The 25,952-nt window shown below is 34.9% G+C and overlaps 1 protein-coding gene across 3 annotated transcripts in view; it reads right to left on the bottom strand.

The window, feature by feature from the left end:
- Positions 1-20,139, bottom strand: part of ccpg1 (cell cycle progression 1) — a 35,901-nt gene extending 15,762 nt beyond the window's left edge. For 2 of the 3 annotated variants that reach the window (XM_056478417.1, XM_056478420.1), the window contains exons 1-8: positions 20,023-20,139; positions 18,585-18,655; positions 15,343-15,427; positions 14,622-14,704; positions 11,372-11,561; positions 5,973-6,038; positions 2,513-2,679; positions 760-895 (exon numbers count right to left, since the gene is read on the bottom strand). In XM_056478417.1, coding sequence (XP_056334392.1) covers positions 760-895; positions 2,513-2,679; positions 5,973-6,038; positions 11,372-11,561; positions 14,622-14,704; positions 15,343-15,427; positions 18,585-18,644 — 787 coding nt within the window. In that variant the 5' untranslated portion in view covers positions 18,645-18,655; positions 20,023-20,139. The remainder of the gene's footprint in view (positions 1-759; positions 896-2,512; positions 2,680-5,972; positions 6,039-11,371; positions 11,562-14,621; positions 14,705-15,342; positions 15,428-18,584; positions 18,656-20,022) is intronic. The other variant, XM_056478419.1, reaches the window with a different exon arrangement.
- Between the last annotated feature and the right edge of the window lie 5,813 nt (positions 20,140-25,952).

The raw sequence follows: 25,952 nt of genomic DNA, 5'->3' as shown, positions 1-25,952 counted from the left end.
TCAGCTGGTTTTACAATGTTTTGCTTAGCATATAAGAAGGTGACTGTTAATCGGGGAGAATGGCTTTCACTCAGCATCTCCTGCAGAGTACAGCGGTGCGTAGTCTCATCTGCTTACAAAGGCAGCTTCAGTGTCTCTGTTGCACAGCAGTGCATTTGTTACCATTAAGTTACACTATACAGTAAGTTAGTTTGTTTCATTCTGCTGTCTGTGTATTTAAACATCTTACTTAATAAACAACTTTGCCTGCTTTAAGGCATTGAGATTCTTTCTCTTTATCCATGATAACAACTTTACTGGAGTCAGATTAACCAGATAAATAATTGATTTAAACAAGTCATGCTTCGACTACTTCTGTTTTCGATTGGTTCAGAATAGTAGTGTACGCTTCAAGCCTTTCAATTGAAAGCAAAAAACAGACACATTATTGGTTGCATCGTGGAAGCATTGCAAAATAATCGTTTCCTCCTTGTCCAGTAAATCCTGTGAGTGTCAGTTTTGCTTTCATAAGCAGTGAACGCTGTGTTTTTGCTCACCGTAGAACAGGGCTACACAATATATTGTTTCATCATCGATATCGCAATGTGTGAATCTGCAATAGTCACATGGCAGTCAAGCAATTTCAAATGAATTTAAACCATTTGGACAACAAATTATTCATTTATTTAATTATTTTTTGTAAACTTATATTCATCTCGCAATATGTATTGTAGAAAAACTATTGCAATGTCAGTTTTTCCCAATATCGTACAGCCCTACCGTAGAAGTGTCCGAAGCCCATGCTGATGGCGATGAGCAGCGCTAGCAGGATACACTTGTTCAGGGAGCTGCTGACGGGACCCAGATCATGCTGAGCCGCGTGGGGGTCCGGATGAGCCGCAATCTCCTCCACAACCTGATGTAGAATAAAACACACAGACATTTCACTAGTCCAGTTCTCTGCTGTCATTATGATAACACTTAAGGCAAATTAAAGGGTCAGATCATGCAGAAATGAAAATTCTGCATTCATTTACTCATCCTTCACATGTTCAAAACCTGTTTGAGTTCTTTCTTCTGTCAAATAATTCTATTCTACTCTACTCTACTCTACTCTACTCTACTCTACTCTACTCTACTCTACTCTACTCTACTCTACTCTACTCTACTCTACTCTACTCTACTCTACTCTACTCTACTCTTGCATATGTATGTGGTGTTACTGCTGCTGGAGTGTGATTTGTTGTTATTATATTATATTTTATTATATTATATTATATATTTTCTATTCAGCTTAATCCCTTTATTAATCAAGGGTTGCCACAGCGGAATGAACCGCCAACTTATCCAGCATATGTTTTACACAGCAGATGCCCTTCCAGCTGCAACCCATCACTGGGAAACACCCATACCACTCTCATTCACACACATAACCGGAAACCGGAGCACCTGGAGGAAACGCACGGCAACAATGGGAGCACATGCAAACTCCACACAGAAATGCCAACTGACCCAGCTGAGGCTCGAACCAGCGACCTTTTTGTTGTGAGGCGATTGTGCTACCCACCGTGACACCAATATTATATTATACGATATTGTATTCTATTTTATTATATTACATTATTATAATCCTGCATGTGTCTAGATTGGCGTTACTGCTGCTGGAGAGTGTTGTTGTTCTGATATTATACTACATTATATTATATTGTATTATACAATTATTATATTATTCATTCATTCATTTTCTTTTCCGCTTATTCCCTTTATTAATATGGGGTCGCCACAGTGAAATGAACCGCCAACTTATTATTATATTATATTACAATACATTACATTACATTACATTACATTACATTACATTATATTATATTATATTGGTGGGCAGCGTGGTGGCGCAGGGGCTAGCACTGTCGCCTCTCAGCAAGAAGATCGCTGGTTCAAGTCCTGGCTTGGTCAGCTGGCATTTCTGTGTGGAGTTTGCATGTTCTCCCCGTGTTGGTGTGGGTTTCCTCCGGGTGCTCCGGTTTCCCCCACAGTCCAATCACATGCGCTATAGGGGAACTGAATTAACTAAATTGTCCATAGTGCATGTGTGTGAATGAGAGTGAATGGGTGTTTCCCAGTGTTGGGTTGCAGCTGGAAGGGCATCCGCTGCATAACAACATATGCTGGATAAGTGGTGGTCCATTCCTCTGTGGCGACCCCTGATTAATTAAGGGATTAAGAAGAAAAGAAAATGAATATATGAATGTATTGTATTATATTATATTATATTATATTATATTATATTACATTATATTATATTACATTACATTACATTACATTATATTATATTATATTATATTATATTATATTATATTATATTATATTATATTATATTATATTACATTATATTATATTATATTATATTATATTATATTATATTATATTATATTATATTATATTATATTATGTTATATTATATTACTGCATGTGTCTAGATTGGTGTTACTGCTGCTGGAGTGTGTGTTGTTGTTGTAGTTGTGATCAGCACCTCCTCCGCTTTCCTGTGTTTCTCCTGCGGGTCTCCAGACTCTGAGCTCCTCCTCACTCTGCGTCTCCTCAGCACAGGACTGGCCTTCATCTCATCATCATCATCATCATTATCATCAGTGCTGCTGTTACTGTCGTCTCCCTGCACTGGAGGATCCACCGGGAACACTGAGAGCACAGAAACACACACGCACACACACACGCACACACACACACACACAATTATAGCACAGCCCAGAGGAGATAAACACACACACACACACACAAGTGCAGAGACACACACACACACACACACGCACACACACACACACACACACACACACAATTATAGCACAGCCCAGAGGAGATAAACACACACACACACACACACACACACACACACACACACACACACACACAATTATAGCACAGACCAGAGGATATAAACACATACACACAGACAGACACAGACACACACACACACACACACACACACACACACACACACACACACACACACACACAATTATAGCACAGACCAGAGGATATAAACACATACACACAGACAGACACAGACACACACACACACACACACACACACACACACACATGTACACACACAAACACACGCATACACAGGCACACACACACACACACACACACACATGCTCGCACACTCAAAGACACACGCAAGCATACACGAACCCAAACGTGCACGCATGTTCGCAGATACACATGCACATACATACACACATGCACACACAAACTCGCATGCACATACACGCACAAAGACACACACACGCAGACACACATGCATGCACACACGTGTACAGCACAGCCCAGAGGAGACAGACACACACACACACACACACACACACCTGCATGCACACACACAGAAAGCACAGCCCAGAGGAGAGACACATTCACACAGAAACACACACACACACGCACACACACGCGCACACACACGAGCACACACACACATACAAAAATGTGCACATGCACACTCGAATGCACATACACGCACAGACACACACACGCATGCACGCACACACACATGGAAAGCAGAGCCAAGAGGAGAAACAAACAAACACACACACACACACACACACACACACACACACACACACACACACACACACACAAATTCTTGCACGCAAACAGACACACATACACAAACACACACAAATGCACACACTCACACGCGTGTTTAGATCATGTTCATTGATTCTTAAAGGGAGCCAGTTATTATAGTTAGCACACAATGAATGAATAAACAAACAAATACATAAACAGCAAATGGGCGCTGCGGTGGCACAATGGGTAGCATTGTCGCCTCACCGGCTGGGTCAGCTGGTGTTTCTGTGTGGAGTTTGCATGTTCTCCCCGTGCTGGTGTGGGTTTCCTCCAAGTGCTCCGGTTTCCCCCAGAGTCCAAACACATGCGCTATAGGGGAACTGATGAACTAAATTGTCCATAGTGTATGTGTGTGATTGAGTGTGTATGGGCGTTTCCCAGTACTGGGTTGCAGATAGAAGGGCATCCGCTGCATAAAACATATGCTGGAATAGTTGGTGGTTCATTCCGCTGTGGCGATCCCTGATAAATAAAGGGACTAAGCTGAAAATAAAATAAATGAAATGAATAAACAGCACAGAGAAAACAAATAGAAATCGATTAAGAATAAATAAAATAAATACTAAATACTTTACAACTACCCTAAAAAACACACACACACACACACGCACACACACACACACGCACACACACACACACACACACACACACACACACACGCTTTCTGATTAAAGTCAATGCAACATGTGAATGCAATGCACAGATCAGTGATTCGTGCAGCTCATTTGTGCTCCTGTTTGCAGAAAAACAGCCGTGTTTACGCTGCAGTATGGAGCCAATGGACTAAACAGCACATGACTGGCCTAAAGCTGAGCTCAATGTCTGCTTTGTGTTCTCCGGTATTCCCAGAAAGCAAGATTAATCAAAATACTTCACGTAGAAATTATTTCCCAATTTCTCTTTAACAGAGAGAACACATTTCTAAACATAATAGTTTTAATAACTGATTTATTTTCTCTTTGTCATGATGACAGTAAATAATATTAGACTAGATATTCTTCAAGACACTTCTATACAGCTTAAAGTGACATTTAAAGGCTTAACTAGGTTAATTAGGGTAAAGTTAGGGCAATTAGGCAAGTCATTGTGTAACCCTGCCGGTCCTACACCATCCAACCCGCACCGAGCTGGTATCGAACCGGCGACCTTCCGCATGGGAGTCGGTTGCTCTACCAAGGAGGCTACAGACCATGGCCTCTAGCATCTGTCGCTAGAGCACCTTTAGAGGTCAGAGGAGTGAGGTTTTACCTGCACAGCACTTACTAGCTGGCCTCCATTACACTCACCCCACCTAAACCTCACTCCCATCCGGGTCACGGCACCAATGTAACCCTGCCGGTCCTACACCATCCAACCCAATATCGAACCGGTGACCTTCCACATGGGGGTCGGTTGCTCTACCAAGGAGGCTAAAGACCATGGCCTCTAGCACTTACTAGCTGGCCTCCATTACACTCACCCCACCTAAACCCCACTCCCATCCGGGTCACGGCACCAATGTAACCCTGCCGGTCCTACACCATCCAACCCGGTATCGAACCGGTGACCTTCCACATGGGAGTCGGTTGCTCTACCAAGGAGGCTACAGACCATGGCCTCTAGCATCTGTCGCTAGAGCACCTTTAGAGGTCAGAGGAGTGAGGTTTTACCTGCACAGCACTTACTAGCTGGCCTCCATTACACTCACCCCACCTAAACCTCACTCCCATCCGGGTCACGGCATCAATGTAACCCTGCCGGTCCTACACCATCCAACCCGGTATCGAACCGGCGACCTTCCACATGGGAGTTGGTTGCTCTACCAAGGAGGCTAAAGACCATGGCCTCTAGCATCTGTCGCTAGAGGAGTGAGGTTTTACCTGCACAGCACTTACTAGCTGGCCTCCATTACAATTGTATAACAATAATTCTGTGGACAAAACAAATATTGCTTAAGGGGGCTAATAATATTGACCTTATAATGATTTTTTAATAAATAAAAGCTGCTTTTATAGTAGCCAAAATAAAACAAATCAGACTTTCTTCAGAAGAAAAAATAATATAGGAAATACTGTGAAAATTTCATGAATCTGTAAATAACAGTTTGGGAAATATTTAAAAAAGAAAAAATTAATAGGAGAGCGAATAATATTGATTTCAGCTGCACTTACAGTCTAGTCTGCAATGTAGGTCAAACAAACACATTCCTGTGGCTTTTTCACTCACTTTTACGTGTGTTTCATCAGGCGGGTTAAAGTGGTTTATAGTGTTTATAATGACAAACACACACACACACACACAGACCGATCGTCCTTCGAGCTTTCCCAGCATGCGAACAAAACATGCTCAGAGTCCCAGAGGAGCACCTGAGAGAGAGCGACTGCTGTATTCCCACACACACCTGGACAATCCCCACACACTCCAGCACCAGGCTGATGGCAATTTAATACAGGGGACAAATTTAACCACAGAAGAACAATAAAGATATCTGGAGCAAAAATAAAGCATATTTTGATATTTTGCATTGTTTAAATTATTTATAATAACATATTATATATACAACATATAATATAATAACAACAACAATAATTATAATAATAAAGTATTATTATTGTTATAATTATTGAGAATTAATTGAAGTAATAATTTGTTATTATTATTATTAATACATTATTATTGGAATTATTGTTATTATTATTATTATTATTATTATTATTAATACATTATTATTGGAATTATTGTTATTATTATTATTATTATTATTAATACATTATTATTGGATTTATTGTTATTATTATTATTATTATTAATAATACATTATTATTGGAATTATTGTTATTATTATTATTATTAATACATTATTATTGGAATTATTGTTATTATTATTATTATTAATAATACATTATTATTGGAATTATTATTATTATTATTATTATTATTATTATTATTATTAATACATTATTATTAGAATTATTATTATTATTATTATTATTGTTATTATTAATACATTATTATTGGAATTATTGTTATTATTATTTTATTATTATTATTATTATTATTATTATTAATAATACATTATTATTGGAATTTTTGTTATTATTATTATTATTAATATTATTATTATTAATACATTATTATTGGAATTATTGTTATTATTATTATTATTATTATAAATATTATTATTAATACATTATTATTGGAATTATTGTTATTATTATTATTATTATTATTATTATTATTATTAATACATTATTATTAGAATTATTGTTATTATTATTATTATTATTATTAATACATTATTATTGGAATTATTGTTGTTATTATTATTATTATTATTATTATTATTATTATTATTATTATTAATACATTATTATTGGAATTATTGTTATTATTATTATTATTATTATTATTATTATTATTATCATTAATACATTATTATTGGAATTATTGTTATTATTATTATTATTAATACATTATTATTGGAATTATTGTTATTATTATTATTATTAATACATTATTATTGGAATTATTGTTATTATTATTATTATTATTATTATTATTATTATTATTATTATTAATGCATTTTAATGAAATAATTTATTAATTAATTTATTAATTTATTATTAATTAAATTATTAGTAGTAGTATTACTTTTGGGAATTAATTGGAGAAAACATATTTCCAACCAAAAAATGTATCAATTAAAAAGGTTATTTTTATGCAACATGGATGACTTAATTATAATTCTGATTATAATTAACTAATTCTGAGCTAATCTAGCCATTCTTATATTGCACTTACATCACTTTGAGGGGAAAAAAGTCAAAATATTGATACCTTTTCTGTTAACTTTATTCTGTGACAGGCTTAACTATTTTCTAGTATTTTATTTTAATACCTCATAATTTTAACTTTATTTTGAATCTTGTTTGTTTGGTGGCATCACAAAAAATGTATTAAAAAGAATAAATAAATAAATAATACATACATACATACATACATTTTTTTTGCTGTGACAGAAAGCTTCTACAGAAATTCCTTTATGTAAAGATTTAACCACACATTTAATAACATTTAATCTGAAATATGAAGAAATGTAAATTAAATACAAAATGCATTAATAAAATTAACAACAAGGTCAACATTAAGGGGAGATCTACATGCTGGGAAATCCAGAGCACGTTTGGGGGAATTCAGAAACTTTCCCCAACACCCTTTAAAACCTGCTCTGGAATTCACCCAGTTTTCAGACTAACGGCAGATGATGATGGCAGATATTTATTTTCACCATCCAGCTCACCTGGAAAGTTCTTCTTTTCAAATTCGGGAAATTGTCATTACAATCCATTCAGAAGATTTTGGTCCGGGGGAAAAATTGCTTTATAAAAATTTTACTTTTCTTTCTCATTTTCTCACTTACGTCCAAATATAGAAACTTCATGCAACAAAAGGAAGCGTGATGATTATGTATTGATCACAGTAATATCATTATTATTATCAGTAATAATAATAATAATAATAAAATAATAATAAAATTAATAACTATAAAACATCAACAACAACAATAATAAAATAGTAATAACCATAATAATAATAATAATAATAATAATAATTATTATTATTATTATTATGAACTAAAGACACTAAGCTAATTAAGAAATATTATTATTGAAATTTCATCATATCTAAAAATGCTTTGAGAAACTGAAAAGGCAAATCATATACGGTTATTTAGTTAAATAAAATGTACATTATGCTCATTTGAAAGAGTAAGCCATAATTGCAATTTTAATGCATACAAACAAAATAATAAACTATAATAATAATTTTATATAATGCCTTTAAAACTAGCAGATAGCAGAAAAACAGAAAGAAAATCTAGAGGTTATACTAAATTATAGAACTATAAGCTAAACTAAAATAAACTATAACACTCTACCATCAACAATTACAACCTAAAGTCAACCTTAACCCTTGTGTACTGTTCAAATGTATTCCCCTTTCGTTATATTGGTGGCTGTTTTTGCCTCATTGACTCCCATTACAATTACATTTTTTGAGCCATGACAGCATATAATCATGCACTCTTGATTGTTGCTGGTTTTGCCTTCTGGGAAGAGGTACAACTTGTCATTTTTACAGTTGATCATCAGTTTCAGCATTAACCCTTTAGATTGGCCTGTGTAAAACGTTTCCTACTTTTATATGAAGTAAAACAGCAGATTATAGTGTGTGTTCAAAAATGCACTTACTATGTTATGCTTATTTTGATTTTCTCAGACATATTAAGATAAATGCACAATGGTCTCTCTTACGCTTTCTGGCCTCTATTTTAACGATCTAGGCGCAAAGTCTAAAGCTCATGGCGCAAAAGTATTAAGGCTGTGTCCGAATCCACTTTTGCTATTTTAAGGATGGAAAAATAAGCTCTGTGCCGCGGTGCAGGGTCTAACAGGGTTGAGCTTATTCTCTTAATGAGTTCTGAGTGTGTTTTGAGCATAACGTGCATTAAACCAATCAGAGTCTCATCTCACATTCCCTTTAAGAGCCAGTTACGTCGCGCCATGGCGCATTTGCTATTTACATGGCGGACTTTATAAGTGGATAAACTGAACGCTTCACTAGCGAGAAAACAGTTAAACAGAGCATCTGCAGTGCGAGGATGAAGAACAAGCCTCCTCCATTCAGCCTCTTTACTTTCTCTTTCTCTCTTTCGTGGATAAGGAAATGGTCTAGTACACGCATTCCACATCCATTAGCCTACATATTTAATTTTGTTTGTTAAGTGCAAAGATTTGTTTCAAAACTAGTTCTAATTTCAGTTCTAATTTACAAAACAAACGAATAAATGAACAATAATGAACAATAAAAGAGTTCCATCCAAACATACGTGCTATTCTTTTGCCCCATATGGTGATGCAGACGTCTCCAAAACCCGACAGGTGGACAAATCTCAGCTTGTTTTTAGTAAAACAAATATAAATATCCATATAATAAATAATACTACTAATAATAATAACAACATTAACATACAATAATAACATACAAATGCAAGATGTTGTGAATAAATTGATAAAAGCCTCCCGAGATGAAGACAGATGGAGACAGTGGTTTTTATATTTATGTAGAAAATAATCATTTTTGTCATATTTTAATCCTTTAATTCTTTTTCATTTGTAAAGATATTTGCGTATTACTGTACATTCTGTGTGTATTAAGCAGTGTGTACATTTAAGGCGCACAACTAACGCGCTCTGCTCTGGACTTTAGACCTTATTTCAGCTGGTCTATTGCACAGTCTATTGTAGTTCCTCAAAATAGCAACGTGCCAACAATGCACCTTAACACACCTCTTTTCTAGACCAGAACACCTATGAGTCCACAAAGTGGCACAAATGGATTTGCTATTTAAACAACATTGCAAAAACTGGGAAAATTAGGGTTACGTTGGTCTGAAAAAAGCAACAAACATGTCTTGCGCCCTATTGTGCCGGGTGTATGATAGAGCCCTATCTCTCGCTCTCTCTCACTCACACACACATACATATAATTAAACCTAAAACTAAACTTTCTTTTTGCACTGCTACTGACGATCAGCAGAAAAATTACAAATTGTAGCTCTTCCCAACAGGGAAAACTACCTCTGCCTGTCACGATAAGGAATTTTTGGTGCACAATATATTGTCACAGAAATTGTTGCGCCAAGCGATATTATTGTCATCTTGAGATCCTTTTATGCCAATGATTATATAATGATTATATAATAGCATTATCATGCAAACACTCATAAACACTTTAATGATAAATACTTATCATTCTTATGGTCATTTAGATTCTATAATTTGACATTAGGCTGCACCGTGGCTTAGTGGTTAGCGCTGTGGCCTCACAACAAGAAGGTTCGAGTCCTGACTGGGTCAGTTGGCATTTCTGTGTGGAGTTTGCATGTCCTTCCCATGTTGGCGTGGGTTTTCTCCGGGTGCTCCGGTTTCCCCCACAGTCCAAACACATGCGCTATAGGTGAACTGAATAAGCTAAATTGGCCATCGTGTATGTGTGTGTGAATGTGTGTATGGTTGTTTCCCAGTGCTGGGTTGCAGCTGGAAGGGCATCCGCTGTGTAAAACATATGCTGGATTAGTTGGCGGTTCATTCCGCTGTGGTGACTCCAGATGAATAATGAATTTGACATTAAAAAGGTAAATGTCCTATTATATATATACTATCAAATGTCCTATTAAGTAAATGTCCATTTATAAACTTTGACAGCGGTGAGGTAGAATGTAAATGTCATTGTAAAATGGCTTTAATGTTATTTGTGAATTTGTCAACATATATTGCAACGACCAAAATTATAGAGGTCATCTCCAAGTATGGTCGATATATTGATTATTATGACTAAAACCAGCAACACTCAAGAATGCATGATTATATGCTGTCATGGCTTTCCAATCAAAAAATGTGATTATAATGGAAGTCAATGGGGTAAAAAAAGCCCCCAACATAATGAAAGGGTAGTCAATTTGAGTCTACTGTTGAGCTTTTGAAATTTTTCAAAGCATTTTCCCAAAATATGTGTAGAAATAAGATTTGTCACCAAAAAACAGTCTATTTGCTGAAACACAGAGAAAGCTGTGGCCAAATTAAGACTATAAATCACCTCAGAGTGGATCAAAACATCCCCAACAGCACACAAGGGTTAAACAAACATCAATTAACCAAAACAATCCTCATAGCAAATAAAGTGTGCAGCATTTTCTACTCACCTTTCTCCGACTCTCTAAACGTGTACTGGCTGCTGGAAGAGCTTCCGAGATCCTCACTTCCTGCTTCCTCAGTCTCCTTAGCAACAGGCTCCTCCTCAGTCTCCGCCTCCCGAGCGTCACCAAGGGTGATGATGTCAGAGTTGTCACTGGAGGAGCAGAGAATCACATGCTCTTCTGCACCAGCATCAGCCTGCGAGAGGATAGAGAAACACTTCATTAAAAGAAATTAAACACTTCATTAAAGCTCCTGTGAAGTGCTTTGAAATGTTCATTTTTATTTAATGTTTTGCGTAATCTCAACTAAGACAGGAGGAGAGGGCAGGGCATAGCGTAGCTCCTTTTTAAAAAAACAGCCAGTAGTGTTTTGTTTTAATCACAGCTCTGCCAGTGAGGGTATTTGAGCTCAAGCGCATCAAACGAACAGCAATTGAGAAGAAGGGGAACGGGGCATGACAGACACTAGAGAGCATTTGATTGGTCAGAAGATTTGATGAGAAACTGAAGTATGAGGTGACGTGAATAAATCCATTTAGGCCAGGGGTGTCCAAACTCGGTCCTGGAGGGCCGGTGTCCTGCATATTGTAGTTCCAACCCCAATTAAACACACCTGAACCAGCCAATCAAGCTCTTTCTGAGTACAATAGAAACTTCCAGGGAGGTGTGTTGAAGGAAGTTGGAGCTAAACTATGCAGGACACTGGCCCTCTAGGACCGAGTTTGGACAGCCCTGATTTAGGCGGAAGTGACAAACTGCAAACTTTACATGTTTATATTAGTTTTAAATCATCTAAACTCGAATTGTGTGACTGTTTTGGAGCGCACCAGCTTATAGAAATCTTTAACACTAACATACTGATACTAAAAACTCTATAAAACTTTTTTAATTTCACGGGACCTTTGAGACAGATTACTGGAGAACATCAGAATCAGAATGACCTTCATTCACAGAGTCCACACAAACACAGGGGATTTTTTTGTGGTTTAGGGCACACTTATATCCGTATATCAGAAAAAAAGGACAGAAAGACATTTAAATAAGAGTGAAATAAAGTAAACAAAACCACTTAAAAATAATTCCCATGTGATGATTAAATTTTTACAGACTGTCTGTAATATTTTATGGAGAAATCTTTTTTCTTTTAGTTTATCTTGAATAAAAACAGTTTTAAAAAAAATTTCCAGCAATTTGAGGTCAAAATTATTAGTCCCCTTACGATAGATTATTTTTGATTGTCAACAGTACCACTGATACACAATGACTTGCTAATTACCCTAACATGCCTAGGTAACCTAGTTAAGCTTTTAAACGTCACTTTAAGCTGAATACTAATATCTTGCAAAATATCTAGTCAAATATTACACACTGTCATCATGGCAAAGACAAAAGAAATCAATTAGAAATTAGTTATTAAAGGTGATGTATGTAAGTTTCTGACTCTTCTAAAGCATAAAAATCCCATAATATATTTGCAGTTATTTAAGAAACGTGCTAAGTGAACATTCTTGTTTATCTGAAAAACAATGCTGAAGTCAGATATTCTGCTTTGAAAATGTGTTTTCCGTGTGGGAACGGCTGTCTTTGTTTTGGTCATTTTAACCTGCCCAATGCCAGTTTAGCCAATTATATTTCAGCACCCCGGGTTGCAATTTCATTCATACATTCAGAAAGGCTCTGAAAGCATGCATCAGTGGCCGAAATGAGACCTCCAGTGGACAGTAGCAGATTAAGTTTCACATGAGGTTATTAATTAGCAAATAATATAAATATTACGAGCGTAAACATTAGGTGAGCAGGTTACATTGTGACCCAGTGTCCTAACAACACACTTCATGACAAGATTTGCAGTGATGAGCAATCTGGCTGTTTGCACCAGACGAAACACAACAGAAATGTAAATACAGCCATTCAGAAGCACTAAATAGTACACTCACTCACGAAATGGTAAGGTTTATAATCTAGTGAATATTTATTTATTTATTTATTACATATTTATTGCCACATCAGCAACCTATGGCAATTTCGTGGCCAAATGGATATACATTAAAATATTACATGATAAAAACAATTTTTTTTCGTATTATATATATATATATATATATATATATATATATATATATATATATATATATATATATATATATACATATATAAATATAAAAGTTACTTAGACAAATATATAAAATATAAATAGATAAAATTTACAAAAAAATTTATTCAAAATTAAATATGGTTTTTCAGTTCTATTTTTGATAAAAAAATGTAAAACTCTTCCTGGTGGTACCTTTTTAAAAATGTCCATCAAAGTACTCTCCTTATAAAAATGTTGTCTAATGGAATTTAAACTTCTACATTTCAACAAAATATGTTTGATGGTAAGAGCAGTCTGGCAGTTATTACCTTTAGGTGATTCTTCGTTATTTAATAAATATGAATGTGTCAACCTAGAATGTCTAATTCGACATCTGGTATAGACCTAATCTAATGAATACATATTAAACATTTTTAACATGATTAAATGTAGATGCTGATATGTGTTTAGTTCTGAAGTTCAATTTCAAACAGTTTATTTTATTTTCATAAGATCTGAGGTGAACTACCTGCTGCTGCTTTCAGTATATGGCAATAAATGTCATGTAAAATGGCATTCAAACTCACGTTGTTAGCATTTAACACTGAATAAAGCACATGAGGTGTAACTGAGGGATCATTGTCGTAGTTTTCTGTTCAGAAATAGAAGCCGTTTCTAATATATCAATTCGAGGTGTTGGTTATGACAAAAAACACATTTTAATATGGAAAATATTCCTCCTATAGGGTGCTGTCACTTTAATTTAGAGCACGATTTAAATCACTCGCTCCTGTCCTCAATCTGGCAACCTGCGCTTGCGTTTGTTTTGATCCAGGAGTGCAATACCTAGTTCAACCACTGGGTGTCAAACTTACATACTGCACCTTTAAAACTATTCTGATTAGAAATATGTTGAAAAAACTTCTCTCCGTTAAACAGCACTTGGGAAATATTTTTAAAAGAAATAAAATCGCACAGGAGGGCTAATAGTTTTGACTTCAACTGTACGTATACATCTAGAACAGATGATTACTGTGCAACGTGTGCATTGTTGACCATTCTAACTGTACAAAAAAGAATGTGATTTTACAAATAAGTGGTTTTATTAGTTATAAAAGCACAGTAATGACACTAAACATCTTTCTGGAGATCTAGAACTCATGATAGGAGATTTAATCGCACCTCTCTGACAGGTTCAGATGTGGCCTCCGCTCGCAGTGTAAGGTCGAGTGAAGTCTCTCCCAAACCATCCTCAACCTGTGTGGCTGAAAACACATTCAATTATTTATAATTAGTTTCACCTCTTAATAGAAATTCATCTATAACATGAATTCATTTGCTTTTATGTGCAGAAATATACGGTTACCATACAATAGCAATGTTTCCATACAATGATGTGAATAGCAAAACGGTAATATTGCATAAAACATTTGCGAATAAAGCAGCATTTCCATCCAGTGAGTCGAAGAGCACCAAATTCTCACCCCCCAGATAAACTGGAGCAAATATCATAGAGAGAAATGTAGTTTAGTGCATTGGGAGAAGTTACTGTGCTGCTTTTTCTTCTCTAATAAATGAGCTGCGCCTCAGAAGACGAAGACGCAATGCAACGAACGCAATGCGGTGGCTTTTGGAGGAGTGAGACGCTCTTAAAAAGTGCAGACAAATGCTCAAAATAGTTCTGGAGGGAATAATAGAAGAAGAAGAAGAATACCGAAGCACTGTGAAGACAGACTGATGGCTGAGGGATTTTAGAAAGGAGCAAATCAACAGTTCAAATGTTTTACAATGTGCTGGAAATGAAAAAGTTCATTAATGTGTCCCTGAAACACACATTTCTATCATCACATCATCTGTTCAAACTAAGTCAATCTACTAATGACACAAATGGTGACATCCCTACCATCGGGAACATCTGAAGGCAGGCTAACAGCTCCATCCTCACACTCACCAGCATTATCCGGCCCCAGTGTCTCAATATCCGAACCCTATAACACACACACATACACAGCAAGGTTATCATAATTTAAAATAATAGTTTATGCCAAAAAAATTAATTATCCAATGAAAAGTATTCATTAACACACAGTAGGATTTCTATTATGATGGTTGGCTGTGCTTCATGGAGCTACAATAACTTGAACACTCCCATTTCAAAACTGAGGAGAGCCAGGATATTATTTACCATAATTCTGTTTAACAAATCAAAGACATATACACCTAGCATGGCTTGAGGGTGAATCAATTATTGGATCATTTTATATTTTTGTGTAAACAAAAGTGTTATACTTTTACAAAAACATCTCCTGATACAGCCTTAAAAATCTGATTTATTTATTGGCTGAATTAAAACAAAGCAGCAGTGATATTAAAGTGAAAAAACAATGGTTTATGCATCTTGCATATTTATGTACTTTATTTATTTGCACATAATGTACAACCCCAAATCAGAAAAAGTTGGGACAGTATGGAAAACGCAAATAAAAAAGAAAGAAAGAAGTGATTTCTAAATTTACTTTGACTTGTATTTCATTGCAGACAATACAACAAACATTATTTATTGTGTTCCTCATGATTTTTATAGTTTTTTTTCCCCAAGATAAACATGTATTCCAATATTGGTTCCTGAAACACATTTTTAAAAAATAAAACTGAAATTGACTGGCCTGTCTGCAGTCCCGACCTGTCTCCAATAGAGAATGTGTGGCGCATTTTAAAGTGTAATATGTAACAACAAAGACCCCGTACTGTTGCCCACCTTAAGACTTGTTTGCAGGCAAAATGGGACAAAATTACACCTGAAACATTTCATCACTTGGCATCTTGATTTGATTTGATTTATTTTTGAACTAAATTTCCAACATAAAATATCATTACAAAAAAAATTCATTTCAACATGGTCAAAAATGGAGTGGGATGAAGCACAAGCTTATTACTTTCCCACCCCATTACCACATACATCATTCGTCAATTATTTAAACTTATTTCTTCTTTTACTTATCTCTTCTTTTTACATGAAACATATTTTATCCTTTTGGCATCTTTGACAAATTATATGTTTGGTTCCATTTGTACCTTTATATTTTGTAACATAAATTCAGAGGAAAAAAAACAACAACATAGTACCGCAAATAGCTATTAATTATATACAACTTTATATTTATACAACTTTTTAAATTGATTGTTATCCTGACATTGTTTGAGAGTCAGATCTGGACTGTTCTATAGTTTTACACCACAGACAGACATACACAAACTTTTTAAAGTCGTTCTTGTTTTCAACCTCCTAAAATTTAGTTCTTCTCTCAGATTATATCCCCCTTGTCGTTCTTCAAAAAACGTTTGTATGCATTTTGGAAGTAGTTTATTCCTAGCTTGAAACATAAATTGTGCTGATTTAAATTTAACCAAATCATTGAACTTAAGTATCTTTAATTTAAAAAATAAAGGATTTGTATGCTCCAAATACTCCACATTTTCTATGAGTCTAATTGCTTTTTTCTGAATTGTACATACATACATATCTTCAGACCCTAAACGTATTTAAAGTGTAGTGAAAAGGAATGGCAACATTGCAAAGTAGTAAATGCTTTATTGTTTCAACTTTTTTTAAAAATGTGTTGCAAGAACCAAAATTGCAATATGTGTTTATTTAGGAAAATTGTTTGTTTGTTTTTTTCAAAATAAACATGTATTCCAATATTGGTTCTTGCAACACATTAAAAAAAAACTGAAATTGACTGGCCTGTCTGCAGTCCTGACCTGTCTCCAATAAAGAATGTGTGGCACATTTTAAAGTGTAATATGTAACAACAAAGACCCCGTACTGTTGCCCACCTTAAGACTTGTTTGCAGGTAGAATAGGACAAAATTACAACTGAAACATTTCATCACTTGGCGTCTTCAGTCCCTAAATGTCTTTTAAGTGTTGTGAAAAGGAATGACAACATTACAAACTGGTAAATGCTTTACTACTCCAACTTTTTTTTAATGTGTTGCCAAAACTCTAACCGAAATTCAAATATGTGTTTATTTAGGGAAAAAAAACAATACACACTAAATAATGGTTGTTGTATTGTCTGCAATGAAAGTCAAAGTAAATTCAGAAACCACTACTTTCTTTTTTCATACAGTCCAAACTTTTTCTGATTTGGGGTTGAACAATATATTTGGTGCCTGCATCAAATTTAAATTGACAAAAGTTATTTTATTTACAGTACATTCACTCTAAAAAAGGCTAGGTTGTTTCAACCCAAACACTGGTGTAAATGAGCATTAGTAAAAAATAAAAATTACTAATAAATAATGTAATCCAGCAGTTAGATTTGTCCATACTTGCCCCAATTTTAGGTTGTATCGATAAGTTAAATTTAATGTATAAAAAGCATATTAGACGAAAGCAAAGTGTCAACTTTAATGTTTCAAGCAGGGCTGCACAATATGAAAAAAATCTAGGATTGCATTATTTTTTTATTTTGCGATATATATTACCATATGAATACAATTTCACCAGAAAACTTTAATATCTCTTTTTGGAAAGAATTTATAATGTTAGATCAATTTGGATGATTCTTCAGCAGGAGTGAATCTCCATAAAATCTAATAAACAATCTATAAACTATTTGGGGTCCCTCGACACATTTCTGAGGTGGTCTGTGCTATTTGCAGTGCATTTCTATATTTGCATGTGTTGTGAGTATTTTCATGCATAGCAATCTATAAATACAATCAAGAAAAAGATACAAGTGAAGAGTGTTTTATCGTTTTCCGAGTCTAACAGTGTTCAAGTACAGTAACTGAATGATACAAATAAAAATAATTCAATACATTTATTCGTTAAAGTTACAAATGCTACAATTTACTCTGCCTGAATGCTTTTAAGGTCATAATACAATCACAGGCATCAAAAACACATGCAAATGATGAATTATAATCCAGACTCAACCTTGCGTATGCTCGCGATGTGACTACGAATGATCACATTGTTATATCGATGCTGAAACGATATGTTGTGCTGCCTTAGTTTCAAATATTTTCCAAATTCTTTGCTCAAATAAAAAAAAAATCTTCCAAAAAGCTTCTGCGCTGAGATGAAAGGTAAACCTAAACGGCAGTGAATGATCTGTGCAATAAAACACCAATCACCTCATTACTAATGACGGTCCATCCGCAGGATGACTCTGTGTCACTGGAGCTTTCAGACATCTCTCAGACAGCTAGAAAACAAGAATAAACACAACAGAATGATGTACTGTTATTTTCAGAAGGAAATAAACGCACATTTGCAAATCGCTAAATGCAAATTCAGCACACTTTCAGCTCTCATCTGTTGTTATCTTCAGTAATGCAATGACATCTACCTGAATGCTACCCTATGGGATGGAAATGTCAGGCTGACCCTGTGACTGGTAAATGATTATTTTGTGTTTGCAGAAGCCAAGCGAATAGAAGTCTTCATAAACAACAAGCATTAGAGACAATAACAATTGAGCTAAAGTTGGTTTTATATTCGCACATTCGTTCAGTGACGACTCCTTATATTGTTTACCATGCTACTTTGAATATTTGGTCTGAAATCGTATGCAAGTATGACTTCAAAACAACATTAGCACTATTTAATTGACAGTGAGAAATGGTGTACTTTGATAGTCATTGGCTGCTAATATGATTCCGCTATTTACGTTTGGCAAAGAATGCTTTTCTGAAATTATATTATTGAGGAGAATGTCTGAATGTGTGAATATAAAACCAACTTTGCCTCAATACAATAACATACTTACCATTTGATTAATTCTGTTTAATCATTGTTTTTTAAATTAATTCTTCATGCAAATGCATTTTAAACCCATATGCCATTGCATTTTGAGCTCACGGAAAAGCTGCATGTAAATTTAGAAAAATGTGAGGGCATTTATTTTGGAGTTTCTTTAAAAAAAAACACAGCTCTAAATCAAAACTATCATCTGGTACTTTCATTGGTTTGTTTTTCAGGAAGTGACAACAAAAATAACCCACTCTGGTTTGTCGACCATCTCAAAAATCAGAACACGGTCATTGCACATATATTACATCATCCATACTATACCACCTACCATACAAATTTAATAAGTGCAAAAGCATCTGAATTAACAAACTGAGATGCATTATTCTTTCAGTTGTGTGTGTGTGTGTGTGTATATAACACTCTGTTATAAATTGATTTACAGAACAAATTTGGTATGCATGATGCAGAAAACTGTTAATGACTGCGTGCAGTGTAATAATATGTTTTATCCCCTGCAGACAAATACATGACAACATTACACAGAATTTCACAGATTAAATCTTATTTTAGGCTAATAAAACCTTAGCAAGAGAGTCCAAAATCTAAAATTAGATTTGTTATTTTAATATACACCCGAATGACGCGCTCAAACTCAACATTTGATTCACCATGTGAGCTGAAACGCGTTAAGTTAGTTTAGAGATGAACGTAAAACACTGACTATAAATAAACACACAACAATATGAATGAATTTGTCGGTCCTGCTTTAGCTTTGCCGTGACTTTAAACTGCACAAAAAGCTTCGTTAGCAATCCATACCTGTATTAAAAGTAAACTGCAGCGGGGGGAAAAGGAAGACGGCAAATGTCCTCTGTGCAAAACTAGCATTAAACGTCACGCCTCTTCAACTGAGCCAAAACATCAACATCACACCGTACGAATAACAACACGGCGGCGGCTGCAATATGGGCGACGTATGGAAGTTGTAGTTTTATACGGGATTGCCCCCTTAATATTATTGAACTCTAAAAACTACATTTCCCATTACTCCATCTAGCGGAGTCCTGTGAGTGACACACAATTTTTTAAATATCTTTGTGCGTGGTTGCCAACAAAGTTTGATCAGTTTAACAACGATTCCTAGGATTAAATTTAATTTCCGAACAAATCTAGGTGGTTGCAGCTATGTAGTTTTTGGACTTTTATTTACGCGCACGCGCCGTGATGTAACCGGTCTTTACCATAGAGACGTAACGACAACACAAGCGCGTTTGAAGTCAACCCTCGCTGTAAAACTGGTAAGCTGCATTTACTTAATATTTATTTAATTTTTACTATTTTATATTACAAATGCAGTAGAAGAAAACATATGAATAAGCTTAATAAATAACGCCAATGCATCTAAAATGATGGACATTAAAATTAACCAATAGAAATAGAATACTAAATAGTTAAGAGTTAAAAACAACAATGATCTATAACAGACAGACAGACAGACAGACAGACAGATTGAATGAGATAAATGCATAGACTGGTGGGTAGATATATTAGTAGATATTAATATATATTAATTGTAATATATTATATTTGTAGATATATTAGATAGACAGGTATCCAGTTTTCTATAGTATACTAGTTTATAGATGGACTAGTATAAAGATAAGTATATAGATAGTTAAAAGATAGATAGTTGGATAGATATAGTACTTGATAGATGGATGGATGGATGCATGGATACATAGATGCATATATAGATAGACAGACAGATTGATGGATGGATGGATGGATGGATGGCTAGATGTATACATAGATGGATACATAGATTAATAGATGATACATAGATAAATGAATACACACATGAATATATAGATAGATGGACGGATAAATAGATGGATGGATGGATAAATAGACAGACAGAGATTAATAGATGGATGGGTGGGTGGGTGGATGGATGGATGGCTATAAATAGATACATAGATAGATGGATACACAGATAGATAGATAGAGAGAGAGAGAGAGAGAGAGAGAGAGATAGATAGATAGATAGATAGATAGATAGATAGATAGATAGATAGATAGATAGATAGATAGATAGATAGATAGATAGATAGATAGATAGATAGATAGACGGATGGACGGACAGACAGTGGTTAAAAATTCTGAGAAAAAAGTAAAGAAAAATAAAATAATAAAATAAGATTAAGCTAAATCTGATTAAACATAAATCCAGTGTGATTTAAATAAATAATTATTAACATTTAATTTTAAATGGAATTTAAATGACTAAATAAAGTAAATAAGTAATACATTTAGTAACATCTTATTTATAAGTACTAGTTTCCTTAGTAGAACTAGTTTGTACTCATAGATGAAATAAAAAATAAAGTTATAAAAAAAGTTAGGGTAATTAGGCAAATTACTGTGTAACGATGATTTGTTCTGTAGTCAATCTGAAAAAAAAATATTAATATATTAAAATATAAGGGGATAATAATATTAATTAAAAAATTAAGAACTGCTTTTATTTTAGCTGAAATAAAACAAAGACTTTCTCTAGAAAAAAATATATTATAGGATAAACTGTGAAAACACCTTGGTCTGTTGAACATCGTTTGGGAAATAAATTCACAGAAGGGCTGTAATTTTTTATTTCAACTGTATTACTTTTAGCCTGCAATCACAATGTCGAGTCCTGCGCATCAGCCTCCATGTGCGAATCCTGGAAACCCAGTTTTCTCCTGCACATTGAAAGCAGGATCTCGGGAGTCAGATGGGGATCCAGCACTGTCCAGACCTCACAGCCTGATGTTTAAAACTACATCCAGTGATTATGGCGCTCGGCCGGCGACGCTAGAAACCTCACCCTGTTCCTATCACCCCATCTCCCAGACCTTCTCCCAGCACCTTGGACTGTGCGGAATGTACCAAGACAACTCCTTTAACACCAGCCTGGACCACAGCCACCTCTACATCCCAGATTACAAAGCTCTATTTAAAGGACAGTGACCAAACACACCTGCAGGTCTCATTTGAATTATTTACAGCTGAATATATCTACGCTGTAAAAAAATGACATGCATTGTCTGATATGCTTTTGGGGGTGTTTTCATCCACTCTTTGAGTCTTAATTTAGCCACAACATTCTCTGTGTTTCGGAAAATGGTACGATTTTTGGTGATAAATCTTATTTTGGCATGCACATATTTTGGGGAAATGCTTTGAAATAAAAAAGAAACTTAACAATACATTGTGGTCAAATTGACTACCCTTTCATTATGTTCGGGGCTGTTTTTGCCCCATTGACTTCCATTATAATGACATTTTCTGCAAAACCATGACAGCATATAATCATGCATTCTTGATTGTTGCTGGCTTTCCCTGTTGGGAAGAGGTACAATTCGTCACTTTTACTGTTGATCATCAGTTGGCAGCATTAACCCTTTAGATAGGCCTGTGCCAAAATTTTCCGACTTTTATATGAAGTAAAACAACAAATTATTGTGTGTGCATAAATACACTTAATATGTTTACTATGTTCTGAGAGCTGGGCTGCTTATTTTGCTCAAACATATCAAGGTAAGTGCGCAAATTCATCATTAGTTGCAGTGCAAAAAAAGCTTACTTTCTGGCTGAAAGTGAAGTTGAACATCTCCCATGCCCTGCACAGTGACCAGATCTAAACATTATTGAGCACTTTGGGTGTTTTAGAGAAGCGAGTCAGGATAGATTTTCCTCCACCAGCATCACGTAGTGACCTGAACACTATTCTGCAGGAAGAATGGCTTAAAATCCCTTTGGCCACTGTGCAGGACTTGTATCTGTCATTGGCAAGATGGACTGATGCTGTATTGGCCTCAAAAGGAGTGCCTACCGCCATACTAATGAAATACTGTGCTCTAAAACCAGGCCTTTCAGATTCATTCTCCAACCCCTGTATCTGTTTGATATTTATGCTGACCTAAAATGAGCAATAAAGAGTCGTATTGGCAAAGATTATTAAATGCTGTAACAAAATTATGACTGGTTGTTGCTTAATGTTAGTTAATGGAATTATATTATAAAGTGTTGCCAATTAAATATATGCTGAAAGTGCTGTTAGCAGAATATTTTGTCACTTCCTTTCCTTCAGCTTATTTCCTGCTTTATCAAGGGTCACCAAAGCAGAATGAACCGCCAATTACTCTGGCATATGTTTTACACAGGGGACGCCCTTCCAGCCACAATCTAAAGGCAAAATAAATACTGAAAAAAGTATTAACATTATTGTCTTTGTGTATATATATATATATATATATATATATATATATATATATATATATATATATATATATATATATATATATATATATATACAAATTTCTTTTAAAAACCATTTATTTATATTCAAACAATATATACAAGCTAAAGAATATCACATTTAAAAGACTGGAACAGTGAAATATTAAATTAATAGCAGTCATAAAGATTTTTTAAGTAAATAGCATTTTTAAACTAGTTTTCTATTGATCAGTCATTAACTGGTTTTGTAAAATCAATACTATTCTCTTTTTAACATGAACTGTTTAAATTTCCTGTAATGTTCAGATTCAGAACGCATTTTCATTAATTTAGAGACCAATATTTGAAATTATTCCCACATTATAGTAATTTAGTAAATCAGATCATGAAATGGGGTTATGGCCTGTCCAATAGCAGCATCTAGCGGTGAACATGAGTAATTTCTGGATTTATAGTTAAACTGGCGCGTTTTCTTCCTTCACACTCGATATTGCGGTTTCAGTTTAAACCTTGTAAACTAATCTGAAAGCAGAATATGTAGAAGGGGAAAATGCTAATTGTTATGTTGACCAAGGTTCGTGTTGACCAAATTCCGAGCTCAATCGGACTTTTAATTTTCAGTAAACCAGTTTATGCGCTTCCGGTGAACTGTCAATCCCATTTCAAAATCCCTGCTTTTAAGATCTGATTTATTTTAATCAGTGATCTTCACTGCCTGACTGCAATATAAAGTGTGTCCCGGTCAGAGAAGCCCTGAGATCAAGGGCGTATAGGTTTGCACTTGACACTGGTGGGGACGGGTGAATGAAGGGGGCGTGGCTGCGTTTAGATAATTATTGTTATACAGTGTCATAAAAAAGCTATTATAATTGATGTGCATATCGCACTTCCGGCCGGCCGCGTATCCGATCTAGACTTTACCTCCGGCCACCCTAAATCTATGCGCCTGCCTGAGATTAAAAAAGCTCTGAATTAAATTCCTTTGTTCCATGCCATGGCTTTAAAATACATGGAAGCCAAGTATTTTCAATGGAGTTTCTGTGCTTGCCTGTTTGCCCTTGTGTTTAAATGATTTTAATAATCTCGTTTTACGCCTTAGCAACTCAATGAACGGTTGAATTTATTTAACAGATTATAATTGAATTACATTCCAACATTGGTGCTGTAAAATAAACCTTATGAAATTAAAACTAGTCACATTAACCTTTCACCGGAAGTTTATCGGTGGCTGAAAAACACTTGCTGTGCATATAGCCCATTAGCAGGAATAGGGGAGACCGGGGATAGTTTACACTTACACTTCTCTATATATCTTTAAAATCTTTTAAGCCAGTGTGCTCAAAATTGGACTGAAACCAGTAACAAGCGCCAGCTCTTAAATTGCATATATGTTATCTTTGCAGCACAACCAGAAAATGCACAGTTTAGTTTCAAACAGGAGTGAAATTTTTCAATTGACCTCATGGTCTGGGTTAGTTTTAACAAACCCTGGGGTGAGATGTACAATTAATTGGATTTTTTTTAAAAGTTTTTTTGGATTTGAAAGGTTTTTTTAATTCAACACTGAGCTGTCAGTATTATTGGTGTGTGTCTCAGTGTTGCAAAGCTGAATAAAGCGTGCAAATGTTCATTAGCTTCAACAATTGAACACTATTTTTGTATGCAGGCTTTATGAGCCCATGAGGACAGGTCAAACGCTGAACACAAACTCCTTCGGCTTTAAGGTGTTCCTCTTTCAAGAGCTATAGGGATACTGAAAATTCAATCATATAAATACAGTTTTAAATATGCTGGGGGTTTGGTGGTAACATTTCACTGATGTTTCTAACCATGGTCTGAACTAGACATTGACGATCAGGGGGGGTCAACTTTTTCAGTAATGTTATTTTGTGCAATACAGTCAATCAAATTTTATTAATTAAACATATTTTAAGTTTTCAGTGTTTTGTGGGATATTTTGAGTATTCTGACCTACAGTATCCTCTGATTAGCTATTTCAGAGGTTACATAGGTCAAACTATACAAACTGCAGCTAATTTTACTTTACTTTTAGGCTATGTGTAGAAACAAACCCCTATTTTTCATTTACCATGTCTATCGGCGTAGATTGATTGATGCAATTATGCATTCATAATGGTATAATCCATTATAGGGGTGGTCAAATGTATATTTATATTGTCTATTTTTTTAATTAGTAACATTAGTATTTAATATGTACATCAGAGCAAACTATTTCTCACTATTTAGAGGGTTGACCCCCCTATACATATTATTTTGACGTCCTTCAGGGGAGATCAGGCATTAATTTGGGGGGTGGGGGGGATGGGGTCAACCTCCTCCAAACCCCCCTGTAATTCGTACCTTCTTTCTAACCAAGTGTTTTGTTGTTACAACTGACCAGGAGTCAATTTGCTCTCCTCACAGCCAACAGCTCAAACTTTATCACCAAAATCATGCATTAAGAATATTTA

Source organism: Danio aesculapii, chromosome 18 (genome assembly GCF_903798145.1).
Source record: "Danio aesculapii chromosome 18, fDanAes4.1, whole genome shotgun sequence".
Lineage (NCBI taxonomy): Eukaryota > Metazoa > Chordata > Actinopteri > Cypriniformes > Danionidae > Danio > Danio aesculapii.
This window is presented reverse-complemented; position numbering and strand designations above follow the sequence as displayed.